General features: G+C 40.7%; 1 protein-coding gene across 1 annotated transcript; it reads left to right on the top strand.

Moving 5' to 3' along the window:
* Positions 1-3,011: 3,011 nt before the first annotated feature.
* Positions 3,012-24,048, top strand: LOC123768285 (dnaJ homolog subfamily C member 21). The gene is made up of 13 exons (XM_069316954.1): positions 3,012-3,146; positions 5,804-5,921; positions 8,953-9,084; positions 11,325-11,433; positions 13,064-13,166; positions 14,030-14,143; positions 16,490-16,606; positions 19,094-19,237; positions 19,311-19,360; positions 19,598-19,783; positions 21,131-21,264; positions 22,719-23,218; positions 23,842-24,048. Exons 2-13 carry the CDS (start codon positions 5,825-5,827, stop codon positions 23,974-23,976), a joined length of 1,821 nt encoding a protein of 606 aa, XP_069173055.1. The 5' UTR covers positions 3,012-3,146; positions 5,804-5,824; the 3' UTR covers positions 23,977-24,048.

Here is a 24,048-nt window from a genome sequence, read left to right on the forward strand (position 1 = left end):
AAATTTTAGCCAAATATCTCTAGTTTGCTAACTGTAGGTAGTAACTAAGTGACTGTAACCTATCCACCGCTGCCCACTGGATGGGGCACGGTATGCAGGACAAACATATCAATTGTGACACTAGCTCTCCACATATGTCAGTTGCTTAATTTAGAAACTGTACTTGTGGTCGATCTCGAACCCATTTATAATGTGACGACTTATACTGAATTTTTAACTAGCTCATCAAGATTGTAATTTGCTTAGCTAAATGAATTGTGGGGTTCAGTCCCTGAGCCCATTATGTGCCTCTGTAACCCTTTCCACTACTCCCCACAAGATGGGCATGGGGTGCATAATAAATGAACTAAACTAAAAAAAAACTCTTATTTAATGGGATTCCAACATGGGATGGGATCCAGTTTAGGATGATTGAGTCCTTTGCCTTTAGGAAAGGACACCTAGATACAAAATTGTGGTAATTATCTCCACTTATTTTTTCCTAATACTGGAAGTGCAGCTTTTGAGTCTGTGTGTATGATTGCATTTCGAGTGTTTTGTGCAATCAAATATGTGAATGCCTGTTGTATGGCAAACAGCTCAGTTTGGGTTGATGATATTAGTCCTCACAGTCTACAATAGGCCTGTTTGCTGTCCTTGCAAAGAGCAGCACCAACACTCATATTCTGTGTCAACCGAACCTTCTGTGAAGATGTGGGTGGCTCCTGCTACTGCAATGCTGCTCACTTGCATTTCTATGATGCGCCTTTGGATTGTTGGATCATAGGCAGCCCTTTTCATCGGAAGACCTTCTGTTAATATTTTGAAGGTAGGCTCCTCTCATGGTGGGGGAACACGTGTAGTTTGGGTGTGGTCGATCACCTCTATCCAGAATCATGCTTTTGATAGTCTGTTTAAGACTTATCCCGCACTAGCAGCCCAAGAGTTACCATTGTTTCGGCAAAGTCCGACCACTAAGACCTGTAGTACTGGGACTGGATCAGGGAAAACATTTATCTTACTGATAATCGTAGCCATTCTTTGCAATATTCTTTCTTGAAAAAGGGGCAAACCCGTTTCCAGTCTTAGAGTTTCAAGCTTGGTTCACATAGGGGCTCCCAGGGCTGCTCTCATGGCATTGTTTTGTGCCATTTCAAGCTTTTTCCACTATTGTTGTGATAGGCTTGTGATTGCAGGTGCTGCATAGTCGATCACTGATATGACTGCCTGTACAAAGCATGTGCGAAGAATTTGCAGATTGGCTCCTCTAGAGAGGAATGTTAGTGACAGGCAGAAGATTGCCCTCCGGGCCGCAATTCTCTCGCAAGTGACCTCAGCATTAAAATGTGTGTGTCCAGGATTATTCATAGATAATAGTAAATGTCCACCCATTCAGTTGGTTGTTGGGCTTTACTATTTTTATGGGCATGGCTTCTGTCTTGGTGGGGTTGAGTTTGATACCAATCTGCTTCTCTTCACTGATGCATCTAAGCATTTGGGTGCAAGGCGCGCTGCATCCCTCCCTTTTATGATGATGGCAAAGTCGTGCACATAGTTTAGCAGCCTGCAGTGTTGTGGGAGTTTCAACCTCATTATTCTATCAATTAAACAGTTGAAGAGAAGGGGGCTGAGGGGGGGGGCAGCACCTCCTTGCAGGTGTACCATTTTCATGGCTTTTGTATTCAGAGACTGCCATGAAATTTCACTCTTGCTTCTCATAAACAGACAGTTTTTGGTGATTATTCACAATAAGTGATTATTCTTGATAAAGAGGAAGGTACGGGTAAATAAACAAGGACTGGGGGTAAGGTGAGGAGCAGGTAAGAATAGGATGAGAGGTAAGAATGGGATGATGGCTAGAATAAGGGGAAGAAAAGTAAGAGGTAGGCTCAAGTCAGATCACATTTGTCAAGAAGGTTGGAGCATTTAAGTATGTACTGTGAAAGGGAAGAGTCAACAGCAAGAAAGACAGAACTAAGGTTCAGGTTGGATATGTTGCTTATCAGAGCCGATGCAATAAGACGGCGTCTGTGAAGAGCAGAGGCAGGAAACATTATTTTAGAAGACCAATCTATAGGATGACTAGAGTCCCTAACATGACAGAAGAGAGCATTGTTTGTGTCTGTGGACTTAACGTTTCTTTTAACAATTAAGGAAGACAAACAATTGAGCTCGGACCTGCTGAAGGAAGACCATCGCTCTACCTTCCAGCCCAAGTGAGTGAAGCCAGGTTCAGTACAGTACATTAATTCCTGTTACGGTGATGTTTGATGATTTGTAAAAGGGTCTTGGGGATGAAGTATTCAATATAGTGTCCTTCAACACCCTCAGCAGTTAACACATGTGCTCATTCCGCCGGCTTCCTGTGCTCGTCAAAGCCACTAATGTTAGTAGCCCTCAGGTAAATTCAGGTAAATAGTTTATTATTTATTTATATACAAGAAGGTACATTGGGTTTGTGAGAATACATAGCATGGTATTTACAATCTTGTAAAGCCACCTAGTACGCGCAGCGTTTCGGGCAGGTCCTTAATCTAACAGATAATTTTAAGTAGGTAAATTCTAGCGGAATTAATAAAATGATAAATGTTCTCACAGCTACCATCATGAGAGAGAACCCAGTGGTAAACCCTCAGGTCAACTTTCTCTCCAGTCTCTCTCTCTCCCATCGTCCTCCCCCATCCAGAGAGAACTTCCCCCAACTTCCCCCCGTCAACCGGAGGGCGCCGCCCCCCACGAGGGGACACCCCCGCCACCCGCCTCCACCCTGACCCCCCACCCTGACTCCCTGCCCCCCCCCGCCCCCCCACCCCCCCCCCCCACCCCCGTCGCCGCCACTCCGCATGCGGGCCGCCACAAGAAGGGTGCCGGGGCCAGGCTGGTTACACCACCCCTTGAAATAACACACAACACCGGTCTGTATCCTGCTCACCTTGATTAGTTAAGACTACTGGAGTGTATCGCTGTGATCTGTGGTGTTGTGAGGGGCAGAGGAGGGTCCCTAGAGCCCCGGGGCGAGGAGCTCCTCCTCCTGCAGCTATAGTCTGCTGCAGCAGCCAGTCTGCCTTCACCCATATCCTGCAGGCTCTACTGCACTACGGCTTGTAACTCCTGCAGGAGACGACTCCGGAGCCACGAGATACAAGGAGTTGTTCAGTATTGTCCAAGTTAGTGCAACAGTTTATACAAGATGCCGTCACTCCATTACATCCCGTTATTTACTAGTTCTTTTTCCACCCAGAAGATTCTGTCAGAAAAACTGTCTTCATTTCCAACTTGTTCTCTTTAAGCTTGTTACACTGAATGGTAGAGTTAGTTTAGGTCACTAGGGCAGTTTACCACTGGGGCACCTCAAACCTAACCTAACCTAACCCCGAACCTATAACCTCAAACCCCAAACCTTATAAATATGTGAAGTGACAAACATATGAGGTTACATAGTCATTTTTGTTTAATAAGCTATCGAGATGTTTTGAACAATATTCTTTGGGCATTCATCTATTCCCACATGGTTGCACATTTTTGGGATACTATACATAGGTTGACCTATGAAGGTCAATCAGGTGGTGATTGACCTATTGATTGATGGCTGGTGTCCAATACACCAGCCATCTGATGTATTGGACACCAGACTCCAATATGGTGTCGGACACTTCCCGGGCAGACCGAGGTGTTTGGGCACATTTCCTTAGGCAGCAGTTGAGGGCTGCATCTTGAGGAAGGCCAGTCACCCCTAGACAATTTTAAAACACTTTCTGTCCCTAACAGTGGGAACCCGCATTGTATATGAGGCCTAGTGACCCTAGTGAGTGAGTGTCTGACACCATATTGGAATCTGACCCAAGTGTCAGTTCGGTCAAGACTATTCAGTTGTGGCTCGACTGCTGTCCACTGTGCTACAGTACACATGATTAGTTAGGCTAAGAAAAACACCAGGTGTTATAAAACACCTGGTGTTGTTCTTCAGCTATATCTTGCCCCTGTTAGGCCCCATTTGTATTATGCAGTTCAGTTTTGGTCGCTGTACTGTAGAATGGATATACAGTACAGTACTGTAAATTCACTAGAAAGCGTCTAGTGTATGATGAGGAAGTTAATCCCACATGTTATTGTTAACATCTGTTAATGATGATGTTAACGGATGACATTAATCCATTAACACAATTAACTGATTGTGTTAATCCGTTAATACAATTAATGGATTGCGTTAATCCGTTAATGCAATTAACTGATTGTGTTAATCCGTTAATACAATTAATGGATTGCGTTAATCCGCAAATTAGAAAACTGTCATGTGAAGAGACTGCCTCCAGATACGAGAATGAGACCTTCGAGAACAAAGATCTGAAATAGCAATGGCAAGCAACAGCTACCAAAGAGAGGTGCTGAGAAACTATCACCTCAGGAAGGAGGAGAGGAGAAAAAAGGAGAAGGGGGCATGGTAGCTAGGGGCCCATGGCAAATCCAAAGATTGGGCCAAGTCAGCCTTCCAACACACAAGGCAGGTGGTGCAATAAAAGGACTTGAGCATGTATCTGTGCAAGACCCCATGTCCAGAGAGAGCAGGAGCAAACACGCAGTCATTGAGTGTGTAATGGTCAACACCTAATGCCACTGAAGTGTGAGGTGACTGTTGGCACAATCAAAAGCTGTGCCAAGTATGATGCAAGAACAAAGGATTGTCCGCTAGCCAAGAAGACTCCGGAATATCATAACACACTTGCTTGGCGTTTCGCAGTTTTGAAGATCCCAGATTCACCCTGGGCATGAAACACCAGAAGCGAAGAGGAGGACCTTGTCAGGAGATTGAAGGACCATTGCCAGAGAAGATAACTGGCAATGCAAGGGACAATGATGAGGGGAAGCACTCGTGGAAGGGAACCCTGAGCACATGCAGCTCTAAGTGCACTACTAACAAGGCTCGCAATACATGGCAGTATACAAAAAAAGCCACCTAGGCAAAAAAATAAAACCAAACACTTAACTGACACCAGAGCCTGCATGAAAGAGAGGTGATCCGGGAACCACTACAGCAGTCCTGTCATGACCACATCAGCATGAAAACTGACTGCTCAGACCCCAGAAGGTGGTGAGCCTCTTTTTTTTTCCCTACCCCCAAAAAGAGGGTTAGGTGAGGCGAATGAGCTCACGCTAGTTCCAAGAGATTTGATCATTTGATTACATAGTTGGGGAGTTCATTAGGCAGGTTTTGAGGCTTTGGTCTATTTTGAACCAAACAATGGTTTGTTTTGACTAGGTGACTTTCTGGAAAGGCAAGTACAGTAGATTTATTTTCAAGAGGAAGGGGTTTTAGTGAGATTTATAAGCAGACCTTTTTTTTATGAAGGGAAGACAAAGCACAAATTTTTGAGTGTTGGAAATATGTGTACAATGTAAGAAAGTTGTTTTAGCCTGAGAGTTAGCACAATTTAGGAAGTGTGGGTTGGGTTATTTGTTTCAACCATGTCATTGTGACATTCTTTTCTTCTATCAAGTATTTCAACTTAACAAATGCTTTAAATTCTGGTTTAGAAGTCCTTTCAAAACTATTTATAATATTAAATTATATGCTAAAATTATTTATAATATTTTTATTGAGGCAACCTGGTAATTTCTGTATTGGAACAACCTTGTAAAGGAGCTTTACACACAGAGATCACACAAATGTGATGCATCAAATGAACAAATCCACAAGGGCCATGACGCAGGTTCGAATCCTCGTCACAGCCCTTGTGGATTTGTTCTTGTAAAGAAGTGTCGGCTCCAAAAAAAATAAAAAAAATATGAAGTTTCATGGTAAAGTTTGTCTTGATTATACTTTCAGACAACTGAGCAGTCTATCAAAATGAAGTGTCATTACGAGGTGCTTGGGGTCTCCCAGAAGGCCACAGACAGTGACCTCAAGAAAGCTTATCGCCAGATGGCTCTTGCTTGGCATCCAGGTGAGATTATTGTTTCCAGCTTTTGTGGAGTTCTAGTGAGGGACAAATGGCATCCATGTATCTAAATTCTTTCCATCTTTCCTTTACCTATAGCTATACTGAAGTCATTTTCTTTCTACTGCATTATCATTCATTGCACCTCATACGTTAATTAACTTTAATTTTTATTTTGTTTTAAATTTGCAGTGTGGTGTGATACCTGGAGACTGGAATCATATATCATCTTGCCCCATTCATACTGAGTAGTAATGAGTATTCCTGTTGTAAATGGGCAATGTAGCCCCCCTTCCCCCTTTGTGGCAGGCTTTAGAAAGTTAAGTTTAGGTGAGAGGCCAGAGAGATGATGACTTTGAACACACTTAAAAAAAGCAACCTTTTTTGTTATAGTATTTTACTGACTATATAATTAAATGTAGGGGAAAGCTGGATATATTTTCTCCCATTGTTTGCCTATTTGGTGGCCTCAGTTTTGGACAAATCACGTTGGTCCATACTCCATTTTGTAGCACTTGGCTTATGTTACAACTTATTTATAAATTACAGTATACTGTTATATGTTATAGAATTTGAGCAGCATATATATTAACAAAAATATAATTTTCATATAACTACTAAAAAAAAGTTTAACTCCACATTTAAATTCACATTAATCTGTTTCAAGTTCCACTAAGCTTGCTACAACGTTATGTTCCATTAGCTGTGCAGTCAGCACCTGCATATTGTGAATAAGGAAAAGTATGAGAGATACCCAGGGTTGGGGAGAGTTTTATTTTATTTATATATACAAGAGTACTTACATTCTTGTACAGCCACTAGCATGCGTAGTGTTTCGGGCAGGTCCTTAATCCTATGGTTCTCTGAATGCGACCTACCAAATCGTTTAACAACCAGGTACCCATTTTACTGTTGGGTAAACAGAGGCTTAGATGCCCAGTAAATCTTCCCCGGCCAGGATACGAACCCAGGACAAAGCACTCGCAAAACACCAGGCGAGTGTCTTACCACTACACTGCGGGGATTGACGATTTGGGGGCGGGGAGGGATTCTAACTATATCATCTCAATTTTTAATAATGTTCATAGGGGAAACAGCTTTTAAATGTCATACTATATATGACTGCATCCCTTCTACCCAGCTCAACTGTTTTTGATATAGTATAGTAAAGTTAGTTATATTTAATAGACCCATCCAAATTTAATTGCTTACCACCAGCATTACTGCCTGTGAGAGTGAGGGCTGTCATAGGCAACCCTCACTGCTGCCATGTCCTGCCCACTGCCATGCTGTCTCATCATAGTAATGCTCAGTTTAATACTGTATCTCACTGACATACATTGTGCTTATCCCCTATAAGCTAGTTTTTGTTAATGATGGTTTTATAGTTTATCATAAAAACATTGGAAATAGTGCTGTGAGAGTAGAGGAAGGTATTTGACGTGCAGCTAATAAGGAAAATATAATTCCTGTTGTTGGGAGCAGGAAGCCTGTGTATGTGCAGTGTATATATTTTAGGCTTGTATTCAGGTCCCCACTATGTTGAACTACTTATCTTCCCTAGGATGTAGCCTCACAACAGTTGCCTAACTCCTGGGTACCTACCAGTATTTATTGCTAGGTGGACAGAGGCATTAGATGAAAGGAAATGTGCTCGACCATTTTTGTCCTGCCGGGAAATTGTATTAGATGGAGAAGAATAGCCTCTTTTAATTGAGAGAAAATAGAATAAGTGTTTATAGAAAGAAGTTAGAAACTCATCGACTTTTAATGCTGTAAATTAAATACTCATAACCTGTATGAGTGATGAACAAGTTAGGGGTCCTGGTAGTACAGTTGGGTTTGTTTCTCACAATCAAGAATTCCGGGTTTGAATCCCCGGTGTGACAGAAATGGTTGGGCGTGTTTTCTATCACCTAATGCCACTGTCTACCTAGCAGCAAGCAGATATCCAGGAGTTACATTCGGGGGGGGGGTCTGTAATTCGACCTCAGGTTGGAGGGAGGGGGACTTGATATAAGGCTAACATGTATAAATACAATCTGGTTGCCTGTCCTCCGACACAGTGAATTATTATTATTAAGTGGATTTCACTGAATAAAGTCTGGGAAGCCACCTTCATCCAAACTTTACAAGCCTATATGAAAAATATCTTGAACATCAGACAAAAAAAAAACCTGTACAAAAAAGGCTAGTAGACGGGCTGTAAAGTGCTGAACATAACTTTCCGATAATCATAGTTAAGTGAAGGCTGCTAGGTAAAAACCATAATACCACCACCATTCTAAAGGCTCCTGCATATAATACCAGCCTTGTGAAGCATAAGAGAATGTTCAGAGATTTGCTTCAAGACTGGTAAAAAAAAAAAAAAGGTTTGAGAATTGTTTTAAGGAATGATTATGAATGCTAGCCCTAATCATACTAGGAGGAGGGAGCAATACTGAGGGCCATAGATGAAGTGGATTGAGATTGTTTTCTAGATAAGGAAAGGTAGGGTGAGAGGACACGGTTGTAAATACAAACGAGTCAGAAAGCATACATAAATATTCTTTGCAGTGCAGGTAGCAATCAAATTGACCTTGAAGTAGAAATTGTGGAAGAAACTTTGATCAACAACTTTGAGAAAATATGATTTAGCATAAGAGCATCAGGTAGTGTAAAAGTACCAGGTACAATAGCTAGATCTCGCTCCCTGTAGACGACGTTAAGCACAGTACAGGTACTATTCTAAACTACAACAGCACTGAAAATCTCTACCTCTTCCCACTTCTTAAAACAGGTTGTGATGATCACACCAGCCTAAATTCATTATGTACACTGTACTGTACTCATATTCTTCATATTTACTGCAGCACATTGCACCCCCTGTACCCATTACACCACTTTTTCACACGCATAATGTTATGACAGCGTGTGGATACCTCTCTTGTTCATGTACACTTAAGATATATTGTTTTCTATGTAGTACAGTACTTGTTACTGCCGCAGCATCACTATGCACTTGGCAGATTTTATTCTACCTTACTTATATTTTCAGACAAGAATCCAGACAACATGGAAGAAGCAAAAGTTCAGTTTCAGTTAATTCAAGCTGCATACGATACTCTTTCTGACCCACAAGAGAGAGCCTTTTATGACCGCAATCGGGACAGCATTCTTAGAGGAAAAGGTATGATTGCTTTTTAATAATTAATCTCATATACTGTATTTACTTTGCATGTTCCAAAAGGCAGTTAACCACCGCACTGTGCAGATCACCTTGAGGCGCTAGATCGGGCGTGCGCACAGCGCCTCGGGGTGATCGTAGGTACAGTATACACTGTAGTGTAGGATTCAAAACTGGTGTGAGGTGACCTGAGTACGAAATGGATGCCTAAGGCCACACGGGGGTTTCTATAAGCCATTGCTCCTCATGCCTCTCTTGAGGGGGCCAGGTTCTGGCTCATAGTTCTCGTTAGGCAAGAACTCCGTGCACATTGACTGATGCCAGAAAGTTATACATATCCATTCAGCCTGGATAGCTCTGGGGAGCCTCCGGGACTTAAAATGGCTTTTCATTACATTCAACGCTGATTTCTTGCATATTTCGATCAGTCATTCATGGACCATCTCGTTGCAGAGATGAACCGATGCGCTCTGTAACTCATTGACTCTCAACTTGAGGGGAGAAGACCCCCTCAATTATAGACCTGTATCATTGACAAGTGTAATAGTCAAAATATTGGAAAAACTAAATTGGTAGAACACCTGGAAAGAAACGATATGATATTGGACAGACAGTATGGTTTTCGATCTGGAAGATCCTGTGTATCGAATTTACTCAAGTTTCTATGATCGCACCACAGAAATTTTACAGGAAAGAGATGGTTGGGTTGACTGCATCTATCTGGACATAAAAAAGGCTTTCGACAGAGTTCCACATAAGAGGTTGTTCTCGAAACTGAAACATATTGGAGGGGTAACAGGTAAGCTTTTTAACATGGACGAAAAATTTCTAACTGGTAGAAAAATAAGGGCCGTAATCAGAGGCAATGTATCGGACTGGAGAAATGTCACAAGTGGAGTACCACAGGGTTCAGTTCTTGCACCGGTGATGTTCATTGTCTACATAAATGATCTGCCAGATGGAATACAGAATTATTTGAACATGTTTGCTTCTGATGCTACGATAATAGGAAGGATAAGAAACTTAGATGATTGTAATGCCTTTCAAGAAGACCTTGACAAAATAAGTATATGAAGCATCACTTGGCAAATGGAATTTAATGTGCATAAATGCCATGTTATGGAATGTGGAAAAGGAGAACATAATCCCCACACAACCTATAAATTATGTGGAAAATCTTTGAAGACTTCTGATAAAGAAAGAGATCTAGGGGTGGTTCTAGATAGAAAACTATCACCTGAGGACCACATATAGAACGTTGTGCGAGGAGCCGATGCTACGCTTTCTAACTTCAGAATTGCTTTTAAATATATGGATGGCGAAATACTAAAGAAATTGTTCACGACTTTTGTTAGGCTATAGCTAGAATATGCTGCGGTTGTATGTTACCCATATTTTAAGAAGCACATCAACAAACTGGAAAAGGTGCAAAGACATGCTACTAAGTGGCTCCCAAAACCAAAGGACAAGAACTACTGTACAAGGAGAGGTTAGAGGCATTAAATATGTCAAAACTAGAAGATAGAAGAAAAAGAGGCGATATGATCACTACATACAAAATAGTAACGGGAATCGATAAAATTGATAGGGAAGACTTCCCGAGACCTGGAACTTCAAGAACAAGAGGTCATAGATTTAAACTAACTAAACAAAGCAGCTGAGGAAATATAAGAAAATTCACTTAATCAAACAGAGTGGTAGAGGTTGGAACAAGTTAGGTGAGAAGATGGTAGAGGCCAAAACCGTCAGTACCAGTACTTTCAAAGAGTTATACGACAAAGAATGCTGGGTAGACGGGCCACCACGAGGGTAGCTCTCATGGTGAATGTCTTTCTGCTCTCCTGAGGTAAAAAGACATCCAATTAAATGACTTCTAGAACTGACAAACAAGAGTTACGTGGAGAGGTTAAAGGTGCTAAATATACCAAAGTGAGAAGATAGATGAAAAAGAGGTAATACTTTTGCATGATCACTACATGCAAAATAGTAACAGAAATTGAGAAAAGTGACAAAGAAGAATTCTTGAAATCTGCATCTTCAAGAAGAGGCCATAAATTCTAGCAATAGACTTGTATGCTAAGTTGGGGGTGATGCAGGCCAGAATTTTAATTTTTTCTTATTTTAAATAGAAAATAAAAATCTGTGTTTTGATGAATATTTCATATTGTTTGTATTACTGTTCAAATTATATAATTTATTGTTGAGTTATAGTTTTGAATACTAATTTTCTTTTTCCTTTTCAGCTTCAGGATCAGATCCTAAACCAGAAACTATAGACCTGTTTGAGTACTTTTCTTCACAGTGTTATTCGGGTTTCAGTGATTCAGAAAAAGGCTTCTACACTGTATACAGGTAATGTGCAAATTTTACTGATGTTTTATTATTAAATATTTCCTGCTTTGACAATGTATACTGTATGTACAATTTATATACTGTAACTCAGGTCTGGAATCTTCTGTCATACAAAGCCTATATTCTACTTAGTGAAGATTTCATCAGCCTGCACATTGATTTCATAAGGTCACATTTTTTGGAGTAGGATAGTACACTGCCTTGCCCCTAGTTCAACCTTTAAATATCCAATTATACCGATTATGTAGGTGCGTTCCCGACCATGCATCCTCCACCCTCCTAAGAAGTGCCAGACCAAACAGGCTGTAGTGGATATGTGGGCATGCATGCTGCTCTAACCTGTAGGACCAAACTCTTACAAGTCAAGCCTGGCCCTGGGCTGGGCTTGGGGAGTAGAACAACTCCCAGAACCCCATCCAGGTACAAGGCTCAGCCTAGTGCATGGATATTTCATAAATGATTTCAAGATAATTTTATATACACTGTAAAAGACCACTTGAAATGTGGTGAACAGGTAAGGGTGACATGATTGACGGGTAAAAGGAGAAGAGTTTGGAGTGACCAAAAGAGTTGTAGTAGATATGTGGGCCTGCGGGCCACCCCAAGCAATAGCCTGTCGGACCAAGGTCTCTCAAGTCAAGCAGTTGATGAGTCACAATAATGTGGCTAAAGATATGATGACCAAACGACACGTCAGAAAACTAAGAAACGATGACGTTTGGTCCGTCCTAGACTACAGTATTATCAAGTCTTAATTTTCTTGTGGGTTATGGTCAAGATATTACAAGTCAAGCCTGGCCTTGGGCCAGGCCTAGGGAATAGAACAACTCCCAGAACCCCCTACAGGCACAGTCGAGGTACAAGCACAGGTTTGACATGTACAGTATATGAATAAATTTGGGGTAGATATAAGTAGGAGATGTCACATACGGGGCAATAAGCTTTCTGCAGTTTCCTTAATTCTTATGGTTTTGCCAGAGAGCAGCAAAATGGCATTATTTCTTTGACAGCGCATCACATTCACATGAAGCTCATCCAACAGCCTGTTGGACCAAGCTCTCAAGTCAACCCTGGTTCCAGGGTTGACTTGAGCTTGTTCTAGCTAGGCTTGGGAAGTAGAACTCCCAGAACCCCCATCCAGATGCAATCCTGGTACCTATTCATCTGAAGTCAGGGACTGGCTAGATTTCGTGTGGGTCATCTGTTACTGCCACCGGGTCTTTTCTTTTGGATTGAACCTGGCGTTCAGAATATATATCTGATAGATGTGGGTCATGGTGGCACAACATATCTTTTGGGGACTGTGTCTTGGCCTTAATGACTGGCTGGTTTATGTGCCTGCCTTCAGACCACAGATCTGGTCTTTCCTAGTTGGGAAGGTTAAGGTTCCTTGTCAATTGTTTGTAATCCCAGTTAGTTCCATTGCAGGTTTAAGTGTAGCTGGGCCTGATCTGAGACTCCAGATTGGTTTTCCCGTCAGTCTTTGGTGGTGTTGAATTATTTGAACTCTTGCATCATTTTTGTGGTGGAGAGAGCTCCAGTCCTGAATTTTGCCAGCATGGGTAAACCAGTGCAATAGCTGAATTTATTTATTCATAGTGCTGTACTTTAATGCATTTTTTTCCCTCAGACAAGTGTTTGAGAAGATTGCTGCAAAGGACATGCAGTATATGAATGATGAGGAAGAAGAAATAATTATTCCAAACTTTGGCTGCAGCGACACTGATTTAGAGGTAATGATTAACAATGACTAACAATGTTGTTTACAGAGTAAGTCACGATAACTTCATTGGAACAGATTATACACTAAACCCACACGTTAGCAGGAAAAGTGGCGATGTTTCAGCCCATTGCAGACCATTATCAAATTGAGACTGAAAATTGAGTTGCAGATAAAGAATGGGAGGCAAACAGAGAGTGGAGACATAACAGGCTGCATAAGTGGTAAGGAACCTGAAAATGGGTTTGATAAAATCAAGTAAATAGAAAAGTGTTTACTTTGCTGACGTAAACAATGCTCACCTGTGTCATTACTTGAACTCTTACTGCCGACTTTCTTATAGGGCTGCTCTTTGGCTCGAGCTGCTCTAGTTTTCATACTGCCTCTTTGTACCTCCTGACCCTAGTGTACTCATTTCTAGCCCTTCTTAGTACTTCCTTATTTGTCTTGGTACTCTACATTTTTTTTCCAACTCCTCTTGTTTTTGTCTAATGGCATCTATTTTGCAATAATACAATACTGTCTACATTTCTGGGCAGGCAAGTGCTCTTACCATATACATTTCATTTCTAATACTAATGTTCTTTCTTTTTGTCTTTGTCTTTCTTGCTATCTTTCTTTCTTTCTGTCTTTGTCTTTCTATCTTTCTTTTTGTCTTTCCTGACATGAACAATGCAAGCTCTGACATGACCTGTGACAGCTCTGACGTGACCTGTGCTAAGCTCTAAAGTGACCTGTACGAGCACTGACGTGATCTGTGAAAGCTCTGACATGTCTTATGTGAGCTCTGACGTGACCTGTCTGAGGCTTTGTTGTGACTTATATTTTGGTTATTTAGAAGTAAACACTCAATGCTTTTCTTCTTACTATCTACAGGATGTGGCTGAGTTTTATGGTTACTGGTCAAGTTATTGCACATCGATGGATTTTCATTGGGCAGACGAGTATGATATCCGTGAGGCACAACGAATTGGGCGCTGGGCTGAGAAGGTGGGTACTGCTATTTACACAACAATAATTTGGATGATAAAACTATTTAATATTATACTGTACTGTAAACAAAATTGCCAACTTTTTAATTCTCTTGAATCAGATGACTATAGAGCTGGGAAGGTAAGCAGGGAAGGGAATTGTGGGATAAGGAGGCAGGAAGGTTTAAGTAGGGATTAGGATATAAGGTGTAGGGGTTTTGCTACAGGATAGTGAACCCAACCACTGTTCAGTGGTTCTGTTCATCTGTTGTTCAACTGTTCATCTTCAGTTTGGCATGGTTCAGCCATTATGGATAAAGTGCTAGTGCGCACACACACATGCACTGTTCATAATGGACACATTTGCTACAAATTGCAGCGCCCTGTTTTGAACTCCCTGTAACTCGAGCAGGTTGGATTTTTTGGCAAATTAAGTGGGGTGCATGGATATTCTAAGAGTTCCTAATTAGCATTCTGTACAGGTGCAGTTTGGCATGCTCTAGGGCCTGACTGAAATGGCACAGTATTGCTAATTGTGCTTTGGCCATTGCTGCTTTCTTGTTTATATGTTCAGTGGAATTAGCAGTCTTGATATTTCATAGCCCAGGATTGTAGTGGAGTTCCATACTCTTACCAGTGTGCCTCCAATGTTGATGGCTCCACATGAACTAGCCCAGCAGCCTATTGAGCTGAGCTGCATTGATTTGGTATTGATTGATTTGTACTGATCTGTATTGATTTGGGGTTATTGGTATTATTGGAGTTTGCACTCTTCCCATCTTGCTGTGTTAGCTAGCTCTTGTTTTGCCTTGTTGATTACCTTTTGTTCCCTCCTTTGACCAGCTGGTGTCGATGTAGCATGAATAACATCATCGGCAAATTGGGTAATAATGGTGTCGTCGTATACAGGGAGGGGGACATCATTGACAAATACACAATATAGGATGAAGTGGAGTGGGCTCATGCATGCTCCTTGGGGCGACTCCTGGTGATGGGGTAAATGCTTCTGCTACCTTGTTGTTGAAGAGCAGAACAATCACCGTGTCCTTCAGAAGGTTGTTAAACAGTCTTAGGAAGATAAGGTAGTTGGTAAGGTAGTCAGTTTGAATGAGAGACCATTGTGCCAAATGTTGTTGATCTCTCTGGTTGCTATTATTGCAGTTTGCTTTTTCTTGCAAATACTGTCAGCTTCATCCTATATTATGTTAATAGCATGTTTAGTTGATCTCTTGATTATCTGTGTAGAGGTGGTGAGTTAACTACTACCATGTAGTAGTTAATTCAGTTTGATATTATTTTTTGTGCTTAATATTTGGTTTGGGTCTATTGTCAGCCCAAAGCATTTTGTTTGGGGCTATTGTTAGCCCAGAGCATTTGGTTTGGGACTATTTTCAGCCCAAAACATTTGGTTTGGGGCTATTGTCAGCGATAATTCTGTTCAGTCTTGCACAAAGACAGACTTTGCAGCTTGAAATTTTCCAGTAGGGTAGGGCCTAAGGTTTGCATTGATGAGGATAACTTGGATGTCTGGGGTTATGATTTTTATAATTTAGTCGTCATTCAACAGCACAACCGTTGCTCCATTGTTGGTTGGAAAAACATCTACAGGTGCAACTTCTGCATGTCTGCTCAGGGGCTATGGAAATTTCTTTTATTAGTTAATCTGTGATTTCCAATGAACTTACATTAATTTTGATCATCATTGTGAAGACATTGGTGACAAAAGGTTGTGGTTTATGATCAGGTGTGAGTTTTTAGTAGTTCAAAGATTCTTAACAGCACTTGAAGAGGGGACCTAACCTCTGTTGATAGACCTAGACCCTGCTACAAGGGTGAGAAGAAAGTTGCTCAGACTCTTGTTCCTCTAAATTTACTACTGATTGACCGTGGTCTCACGTAAGTCTGTTTGGGTAGCGAAATGAGCTTTTAAAAGTTGTTTAGTTTTAGTAAAGTTTAGAAAGATAGGGTGTTAGTATTATTAGGATAGTGCAAACGTGCAGCTGCAGGTGGTGGTGTGAGTGATAATGATTGGTGAGATGGAGTCTAGGTTGGGTTGGGCTGTGAATGGGTGGTGGGAAGGGGAGGGAGGTAGTAGTGTGGTGGTGAGGAGAAAGGTGATGGTGTGGGCTGGCACTGAGGTCAGGTCAGGTGAGTAGGCAGGTAAATCTTGCAGTAGCTTCAGCTACTGATCACTTCTACTTTCTTTCTACTTTATTTTCAATGAAGTCTCCTTCATATAACATACTATTTATTTGATATTACTCTATATCCTTGTCAGGAGCTTGTGATCACTTTGGGCAAATAGTCATGCATAATAAAAGGAAGATTGATTGATGTTATTGAGCTCCATTTTCATTTTTCTTAGAGAATCGAGAAGGATAATAACAAGGCTCGTCAAAAGGCTCGCAAGCAATTTAATGAAGAAGTCCGAGCACTAGTTGCATTTGTCCGCAAGAGAGATAAACGATGGATAGCGCGCAAGGTAAGAATATTTTTTATTTGTAAACCATTGTATAATAGTATATTTGAGAATAGTAGAAGGGGATAAATAAATAAAAGTAGCCATAAACATTGTGTCAGTTTGCTAGAGGGCCCAAATGGTGACTTCCTGTAGCTAGCCATACTGGAATAGCTCCACAGATGAGTCACGTCTTCCCTAGGAATCCTTAATAGCCTTCTGGAGACTGAGATTAGAGCCAGAATCTGGTTCACTGAGAGGCACAGGGAACCATTATGGTCACCCTCACAAAGGAAATATTCAGAAAGGCAGCGAAGCAAAATGGGATACTCTGAAGTTTAGTGGGGAAAAAGAAATGACTCCACAAATGACCTATCCAATAGTCAGTCCAAACCCAGTAATAGATCTCAACAACCACCCACCTCATGAAATAGATGCAGCAGTTGACAACATACACACCTGCGTCAAAGCAGCAACTCTGGCCAACTATGACCTAACCAACACCAGAATAACAAGCTTTACACACCAACCAGGGAGATCAAACAAAAAATGTGGTCATATCAGTGGGAGTGTGTGAGGAGCATCCACATAGGTCACCCCTCTTTGTAAACAATACAAGCCCTCAGACATAAAGTTTGTCTGAAGCCTAACGTTCTTGCATAAGCATCACATCTGGGGAGCCTTTTCCAACCAGTATAGGAAAGAACCAGCCAATTTTTGGAGGAAAATTAACACCTTGGTTCGACCAACACTCCACTCTTCCATCTAGATTATACATAAACTGATGACAGTAATGACATATTGTGGCAAACCATATAAGTTGTATGAATACAAACAGTTTAAAATGTATGTACCGGTATGTATACAGGTAGTGATGAAAAATAAAGATGCAAGACTTGTCCAAGGCCTTGCATTCAAAGTTTGTACACTTTAAATCCTTTAACGAGGATCTATTGAAGGTCAAGTCTGGTGCCAGCAGCCAGAGTAATTCCCGGTCCACTAGCATATATTAACCCCTTAATATTAAAAAGTATTAATTTTAATATTAATTATTAAAATATTAATATTATTATTATAAATAATAATAATATTAATAAGTTATGGTAGTGTCTACTCAGACATAACAACATAGGATAAGTCTTTTGCACTCTCGTGAGTGCTTTGTCGAGGTCTGAGTATGCGGTTAGGGCGAGACTTACATCTCAATGTCTAAAGAGGCTGCTACCTGGGTTCCAATCCTCTTATCCTTCTTGTGGTATACACGGACTTCGTAAAGGCATTTGATAAATGTAACTATGGAGTGATAGCATACAAAATGAGGTCAGTGGGAATAACTGGTAAAGTAGGATGGTGGATATTCAATTTTATGTCGTACAAACCACAGAGTAGCAGTCAACCAAATAAAATTGAGTCCAAGCGCAGGTAAAAGCTCTGTACCTCATGGTAAAGTCCTTACACCACTGTTTTCCTGATTCTCATATCAGACATAGACAAAAAGTACAAGTCACAGCTTCGTATCGTGCTTTGCAGATGGCACAAAAATCAGCATGAAAATTAATTCCATTGAAGACATTGATAAACTACAAGCAGATATTAATAAAGTTTTTGACTGGGCAGCAGAAAATATCAATGATGTTTAACAGTGATAAACTCCAGGTACTCAGGTATGGTAAAAATGAGGTCCTTAAAATACAGGGTAGTACAAAACACAAACTAATATGCCCATAGAAGGAAAGCAGCATGTAAAGAATCTGGGAATTATGACGACTTAACGTTTAGGGAACATAACCAAACAAATATAGCATCAGCCAGGAAAGTGATAGGATGGATTATGAGAATCTTCAAATCCAGGGATCCCATCACATTGGTTGTACTATTCAAATCACTTGTGCTGTCCCATTTTGAGTTTCTAAACCTGAAGATTAACAAGTTTAAAACGTTCACAATTTGTAGTCTCATTCTGCTTCATTTCTCTCTCTGTGAAGCTGATAGTTGTCTGTTTTGCTTCGCTTCCTTTCTGTGTTTTTTCAGTGAGGGTGATAGTAAGACTCCCCTGCTTCCTGTGCCCCTGTGAGGACGCCAAGCTTTGGTCGCTCGTCTCCACTAGGCAACTGAAGACTTTTAGGGCTGATGTGTGTGATTAGCAAGGAGCTATCTCAGTGCAGCTGGCCACAGGGAGCCACCAAGGCCCACCCAGCATGAGGCTCTTCATTACATTCAGTGCTTGTTTTTTGTGATGTGTTAGAAGCATTTATATGTTGGTAGGATGTATTTCTAGAACTGATTCATAGATCTATAATTCACTGTTGACTATTAATTGTATTGTATTGAACATTCTTAGCCATTAGTTAAAAGGTTAACTCTTTTAATTGAACAATCCTCTCCTTTCCTCCCTGTTGTTTAAGGTTGGAGCATGACAGGTCATGTAGCAGGAGGTTTTATAGAGCTTATAAGAATTTATTGACAAAGTGATTATTATGTTAATAATTTTCCTGTCTCAAATTTAATCAGAAAATCATGGAAGCGAAGATTGCAGAAAATGCTCAGAAGCAAGAAGCATGTCAGCGCAGGCAGCGAGAAGCAAGGCAGATAATGATGAAAGAAGATGTAGAGCAAGAGAAGGCTAACTTGGCAGCCTATGAAGATGAGCTCAAGGTTCGTTCAAGTTAAAGGACATGTAAATGACCTTCACTACTGAATACTAAAATTCTTTGTATATTTTTTGCAGTCTGTAATGCATATAAAAGTTCATAAATTGCTCGCTTCTAGTGTCATAATGTATGCAAGTAGTCTATGATTTGCACAAGGGTTACAATCCTGTAAAATGTGTAAAGCAAAGAATCATGTTACAGTATAAAAAAACATTTATACAGTACCTAGGCTTGATTTTCTACATTCCTCCTGCATCATGAATTTATTAGTTTGTTAGAGCGAATAATTGTCTCGGCTTTTCCACGCAAGTAATTTGTAAATGGTATAATTTTTGCATACTGTACATTTGTTTATATTTTGCAGGCAATGCAGGAAAAGTTTGCAGAAGAGTGGGGATTGTCAGGGAAGTGAGAGTAGTGAATATTTTGAAGAGGATGAAGAGGATATAAGCGAACTCTCAGAAAACAAAGCCCTTGAAAAGGATGAAGATAATTTTCAAGATGACTTGTATTGCGTGGCATGTAATAAATTTTTTAAGACAGAAAAATCGTAAGTACTGTACTGTATTGCTGAACAATTTTTTTTAAGTTCAGTGTAAGTAATTACTTGGCTTTTATCACTTGAAAATATTTTTGTAATGCAGGATAACTTTTTCAGGTTCACTGTGCAGTGTCTCATGCATATCTGCCAGTTTACCTACTGTGTTCTTAGAAATATATACAATCAGGCAGCTGTGGCATGCATCACAATGCTATATGGAATTTTGAAGCATCTCTACAAGGGCACAATTTACTGAGTGAGGTATTTGAGAATATTCAATCCAGCACAGAAATGAAGTTCAAATGGCCTATCCAGACAAAATCTAAGACACTCCAAGCTCCTGCTTGTGATCATAAATTATTGGCAAGCAAGGGTGCTCACCAACTACCACTGGTGAGTGTGGCCCACCCCACCACTTGTCACCAGATGGCAGTACCTCACCCTAGTCACTGACTGACTGACACTGACACTTTACACTGACCCAAGCCAGCTCATATCCCAGACGTGTTTTGGTGTGTTGTCAGCAAGCTGATACTTGTCGAGTGCACTGTGTCATATTTTTCTGTTTTACTCTTATATTATGGGTATGCACTCACCCATTATGGGGAGACGGTCGGCTGAGCGGACAGCACGCTAGACTTGTGATCCTGTGGTCCCAGGTTCGATCCCGAGTGCCGGCAAGAAACAATGGGCAGAGTTTCTTTCACCCTATGCCCCTGTTGCCTAGCAGTAAAATAGGTACCTGGGTGTTAGTCAGCTGTCACAGGCTGCTTCCTGGGGGTGGAGACCTGGTCGAGGACCGGGCCACGGGGACACTAAAGCCCCAAAATCATCTCAAGATAACCTCAAGGTAATTACACACACACACACACACACACACACACACATCCCATAATGGGTGAGTGCATACCCATAATATAAGAGTAAAACAGAAAAATATGACACAGTGCACTCAACAAGTATCAGCTTGCTGACAACACAATTAGGTGAGTATATGTGTACATACATACTTTTTCCTTATACTGAGGTCCCCAAGGTTGAACTACTGACCCTACCCAGGATGCAACCCCCACAACAGTTTCCTAACTACCAGGTACCTATTTACTGCTGGGTGAAAAAAAAGTACCCAACCATTTGTTTTACCCAGGATTGAACCCAGTATGCCTGGATTATTCATGGCCCAGTTGAGAGTCGAGAATGAACCCATCTGTTCTAACAACATTGAATGAATTAGTAGTGTGCTGGTTAGATGTAATTATGGGTTCTTGATTAAGAACAATTGAATGAATTGTGAATTGAGGTTTCTAAATATTTGTAAGTGTCCAAATAAGATTAATGTTCAAGTCTTCTTTCCAGGATGGAAAGTCACCAAAGGTCTAAGAAACATAAAGAAAGTCTAGAGAGACTTAAAGCTGCCATGCTGGCTGACGATAAAGAATATTTTAAAGACGATAGTCAGGATTCCAAAGTCCTAAAAGATAATTCACAAAGTAAGTAAAGTATTATGTACATATTTAGAACCTATAATTGTTTTTATTATCCATTTGATATACTGGCTTGTGGTAGTAAAGTGAACATTTGAAAGAACTGGCAGATGTGTTCATTAAGTGGCACAGTAGCATCAGGCATGCACATCACATCACATCTACCAGTCGCATCAGTTGCACGAGTTCATATGGTTCTTAGGGCCAGACCCCTGCAAAAGACATGCCATAATGCCTTTCAGCTCTGTTATGTGATGTCATTACAAACACGTTGGCTCTGGGGTTTTGTGATCAGTTCTCATCAGGCTTCCCAGGGTTGGTGGTCGGGTCCATTGCTTCAGGTGCGCAGGTGTGTGGCAAGCATTATGGAGGATTCAGTTCCCTCCGTGATCCAGCTGCACCTTGACTGTTCCCCAGTGGTTCACTGCCTGAACCATTAATGGGTCTCTTCAGTCTTATTCCATGTGGTGCTAGACTCTGTGAGTGGCTCGTCTTCTGATTTCTTGGGGTTTAGCTCTCAGTGCAGTTCACAGGTTGGGTGTTTCCAGTGTCCTTGCTAATGATTTATCTCGGTTCCATCCCATCTTAATGCAGTGGGCCATCAGCAGTGTCTTTCCAGTGGCTCTGCAAAACGTTTGGTTTCCCCAAGGTGGATCACATCATGTCAGCATAGAACTGGCGCCTTTCATCCTTTCATTTGTTGTGTCTGCAGGGAGCAATTTGTCACTACTGACATACCACCACTTCAGTTTTGGTGGACACTATGTTGATCAATCTCGTTGATCCCGTTTCTCAGGTTGTCTGCAGTGTCATCAAGACATCTCTGGTCTATCCCCAGGTTGATGATGGTCACAAATATGCTGCACTCGCAGTGGTCTTCTCTAATATGTATTGGTCTTGGGGATCTCGGCGAACTAACAGGGTCATGGCAGCCAGGTGTTCAGTAAATCTCTCTAGTCCTCTTTAGTATTGTGTTGCCCTGAGTCATGTTTCCTGGCCGTTAGTGTCTCCACTTCAACTTAGTGTCTCTTAGAGTTCATAAGATTAAGGTTCATTGCTATATTATCTGCTCCTGGACTGATCTGATAGCTAATGCTGGACTGTATTAGAAAACCTGGTGGCGACATTCGGTATTATCACGTTTTGCTTAGTCATGTGTGTGTACATTTTTTGTATTATATGGAGAGTTATTTGACAGTTTAGTTGTTTTTGAGTCTTGTGAACACAGCAGATATCTGTAAAGCTTCACTGACTTTCTGGATGCTTTCCCGCTGAAATGTCATTTGCTCCCTGCACCTTATGCGAAAGGGCCAAGTTTTGGCTCGGGTCCATGGGAGGCTAAATGAACTCGTGCAACTGGTGTGACTGGTAGATTGGACCAATCTCAGCGAGATTGTTACAGGAAGACACCAAAAAATGACATTTCATTACATTTAATGCTGGGTTTTTCTTTAAATTAGGTGATGATAATGATGCACAACAGACAAAAAGTTTAAAGAAAAAGAAGAAGAAGAAGAAAACTGGAAATACTGCTCTAACAGAAGAGCTTCCCAGTCCTGTTGACCCAAGCCCACTTGATAAGAGAAAGAAATCCAGAAAAAAGACTCGACAAGATATCTGTGAAATAGAAATAAAAGTCGGGAAGTCTGATAAATGCAGTGAAAGTGAAACTGAAAATGATGATATAGTAATCAATGATCACAATGATGCAAGTAAACAAGCCAAGGAAATTCCTGTAAGTGTTAAGAGTGAAGAGACTGATTATATAAATTTAGAAAATTGTGAATCTGAATCAACACCCTCTGTCATTAACACCAAAAATGATGAGAGAACTAAATTGGAGTCAGATAGTGAAAATTCTAAGAAACCTGAAATAAAACCAAAGTTGAAAGGTAAAAAAGCTAAGGAAGCCAGGAAGCAGGCACGGGAAGCAAGCAACTGTGTTGAACCAGACATGTCGGTGAGTACACAAGTTTATCTAGTTTAGACAATTTTGAGCTTTGTATCTTATTCAGATTTTGGGTTGATGCCTCCCAACCCAATGACACTGGAAATGGTAATGATAGTGTGTTCATACAGTACCTTAATTTAGTGCCATTTGAATATCCAGTGACTTTGATGGTGCTACTGTACATAGTCTTCCTGCTTGGTGCCATCTTTTTGATAATTACTTATACCTCTGAATACTGTAGTGATTTTTTAGAATCATATTTGTTTTCCCAACATCCCTCAATAGAAGACTTGGGGAATCTGATGCCTTTTTCCTTGTCCCAGTATTGCCATCCCTAATGATTGCTATGAAACTTTGAACATTCTGTAACACTGATAAATAGCCTTCCTGGCTTGACACTGTTAATTATTTACACCTCGCCTATCATTTTTCATCATGTTTATATGCTCATTGTACTGCCTCTGCTGCCTTCAACCTGGATTTGCTCCAGTACCTTGTACCCATTGTAGCAGCCTGTACTAATCACAGCATTGTTTGCATACTAGATATGACTACATGTATAAACCTACTATAATTGAAACACCTTTTTTTGTACATTTCATTCATTCATTCATTTGTCTTTGCTTTTTCAGGTAAATAAATGCACAGTGTGTGGAAGTATATATTCTTCTAAGAATAAATTGTTTACCCACATTAAAGCTGAAGGACATGCTGCATTCAAGACTCCGGGCAAAGAAGTAAAAGGGAAGATTAGAGCCAAGAAATAATAGTTATACTGTATATTGAATTTAGTTTTTAATAAATTATTTATTATATGGCAAGCTTTCTTGTTAAAGTAA

This window comes from Procambarus clarkii, chromosome 86 (assembly GCF_040958095.1).
Source record: "Procambarus clarkii isolate CNS0578487 chromosome 86, FALCON_Pclarkii_2.0, whole genome shotgun sequence".
Classification (NCBI taxonomy): domain Eukaryota; kingdom Metazoa; phylum Arthropoda; class Malacostraca; order Decapoda; family Cambaridae; genus Procambarus; species Procambarus clarkii.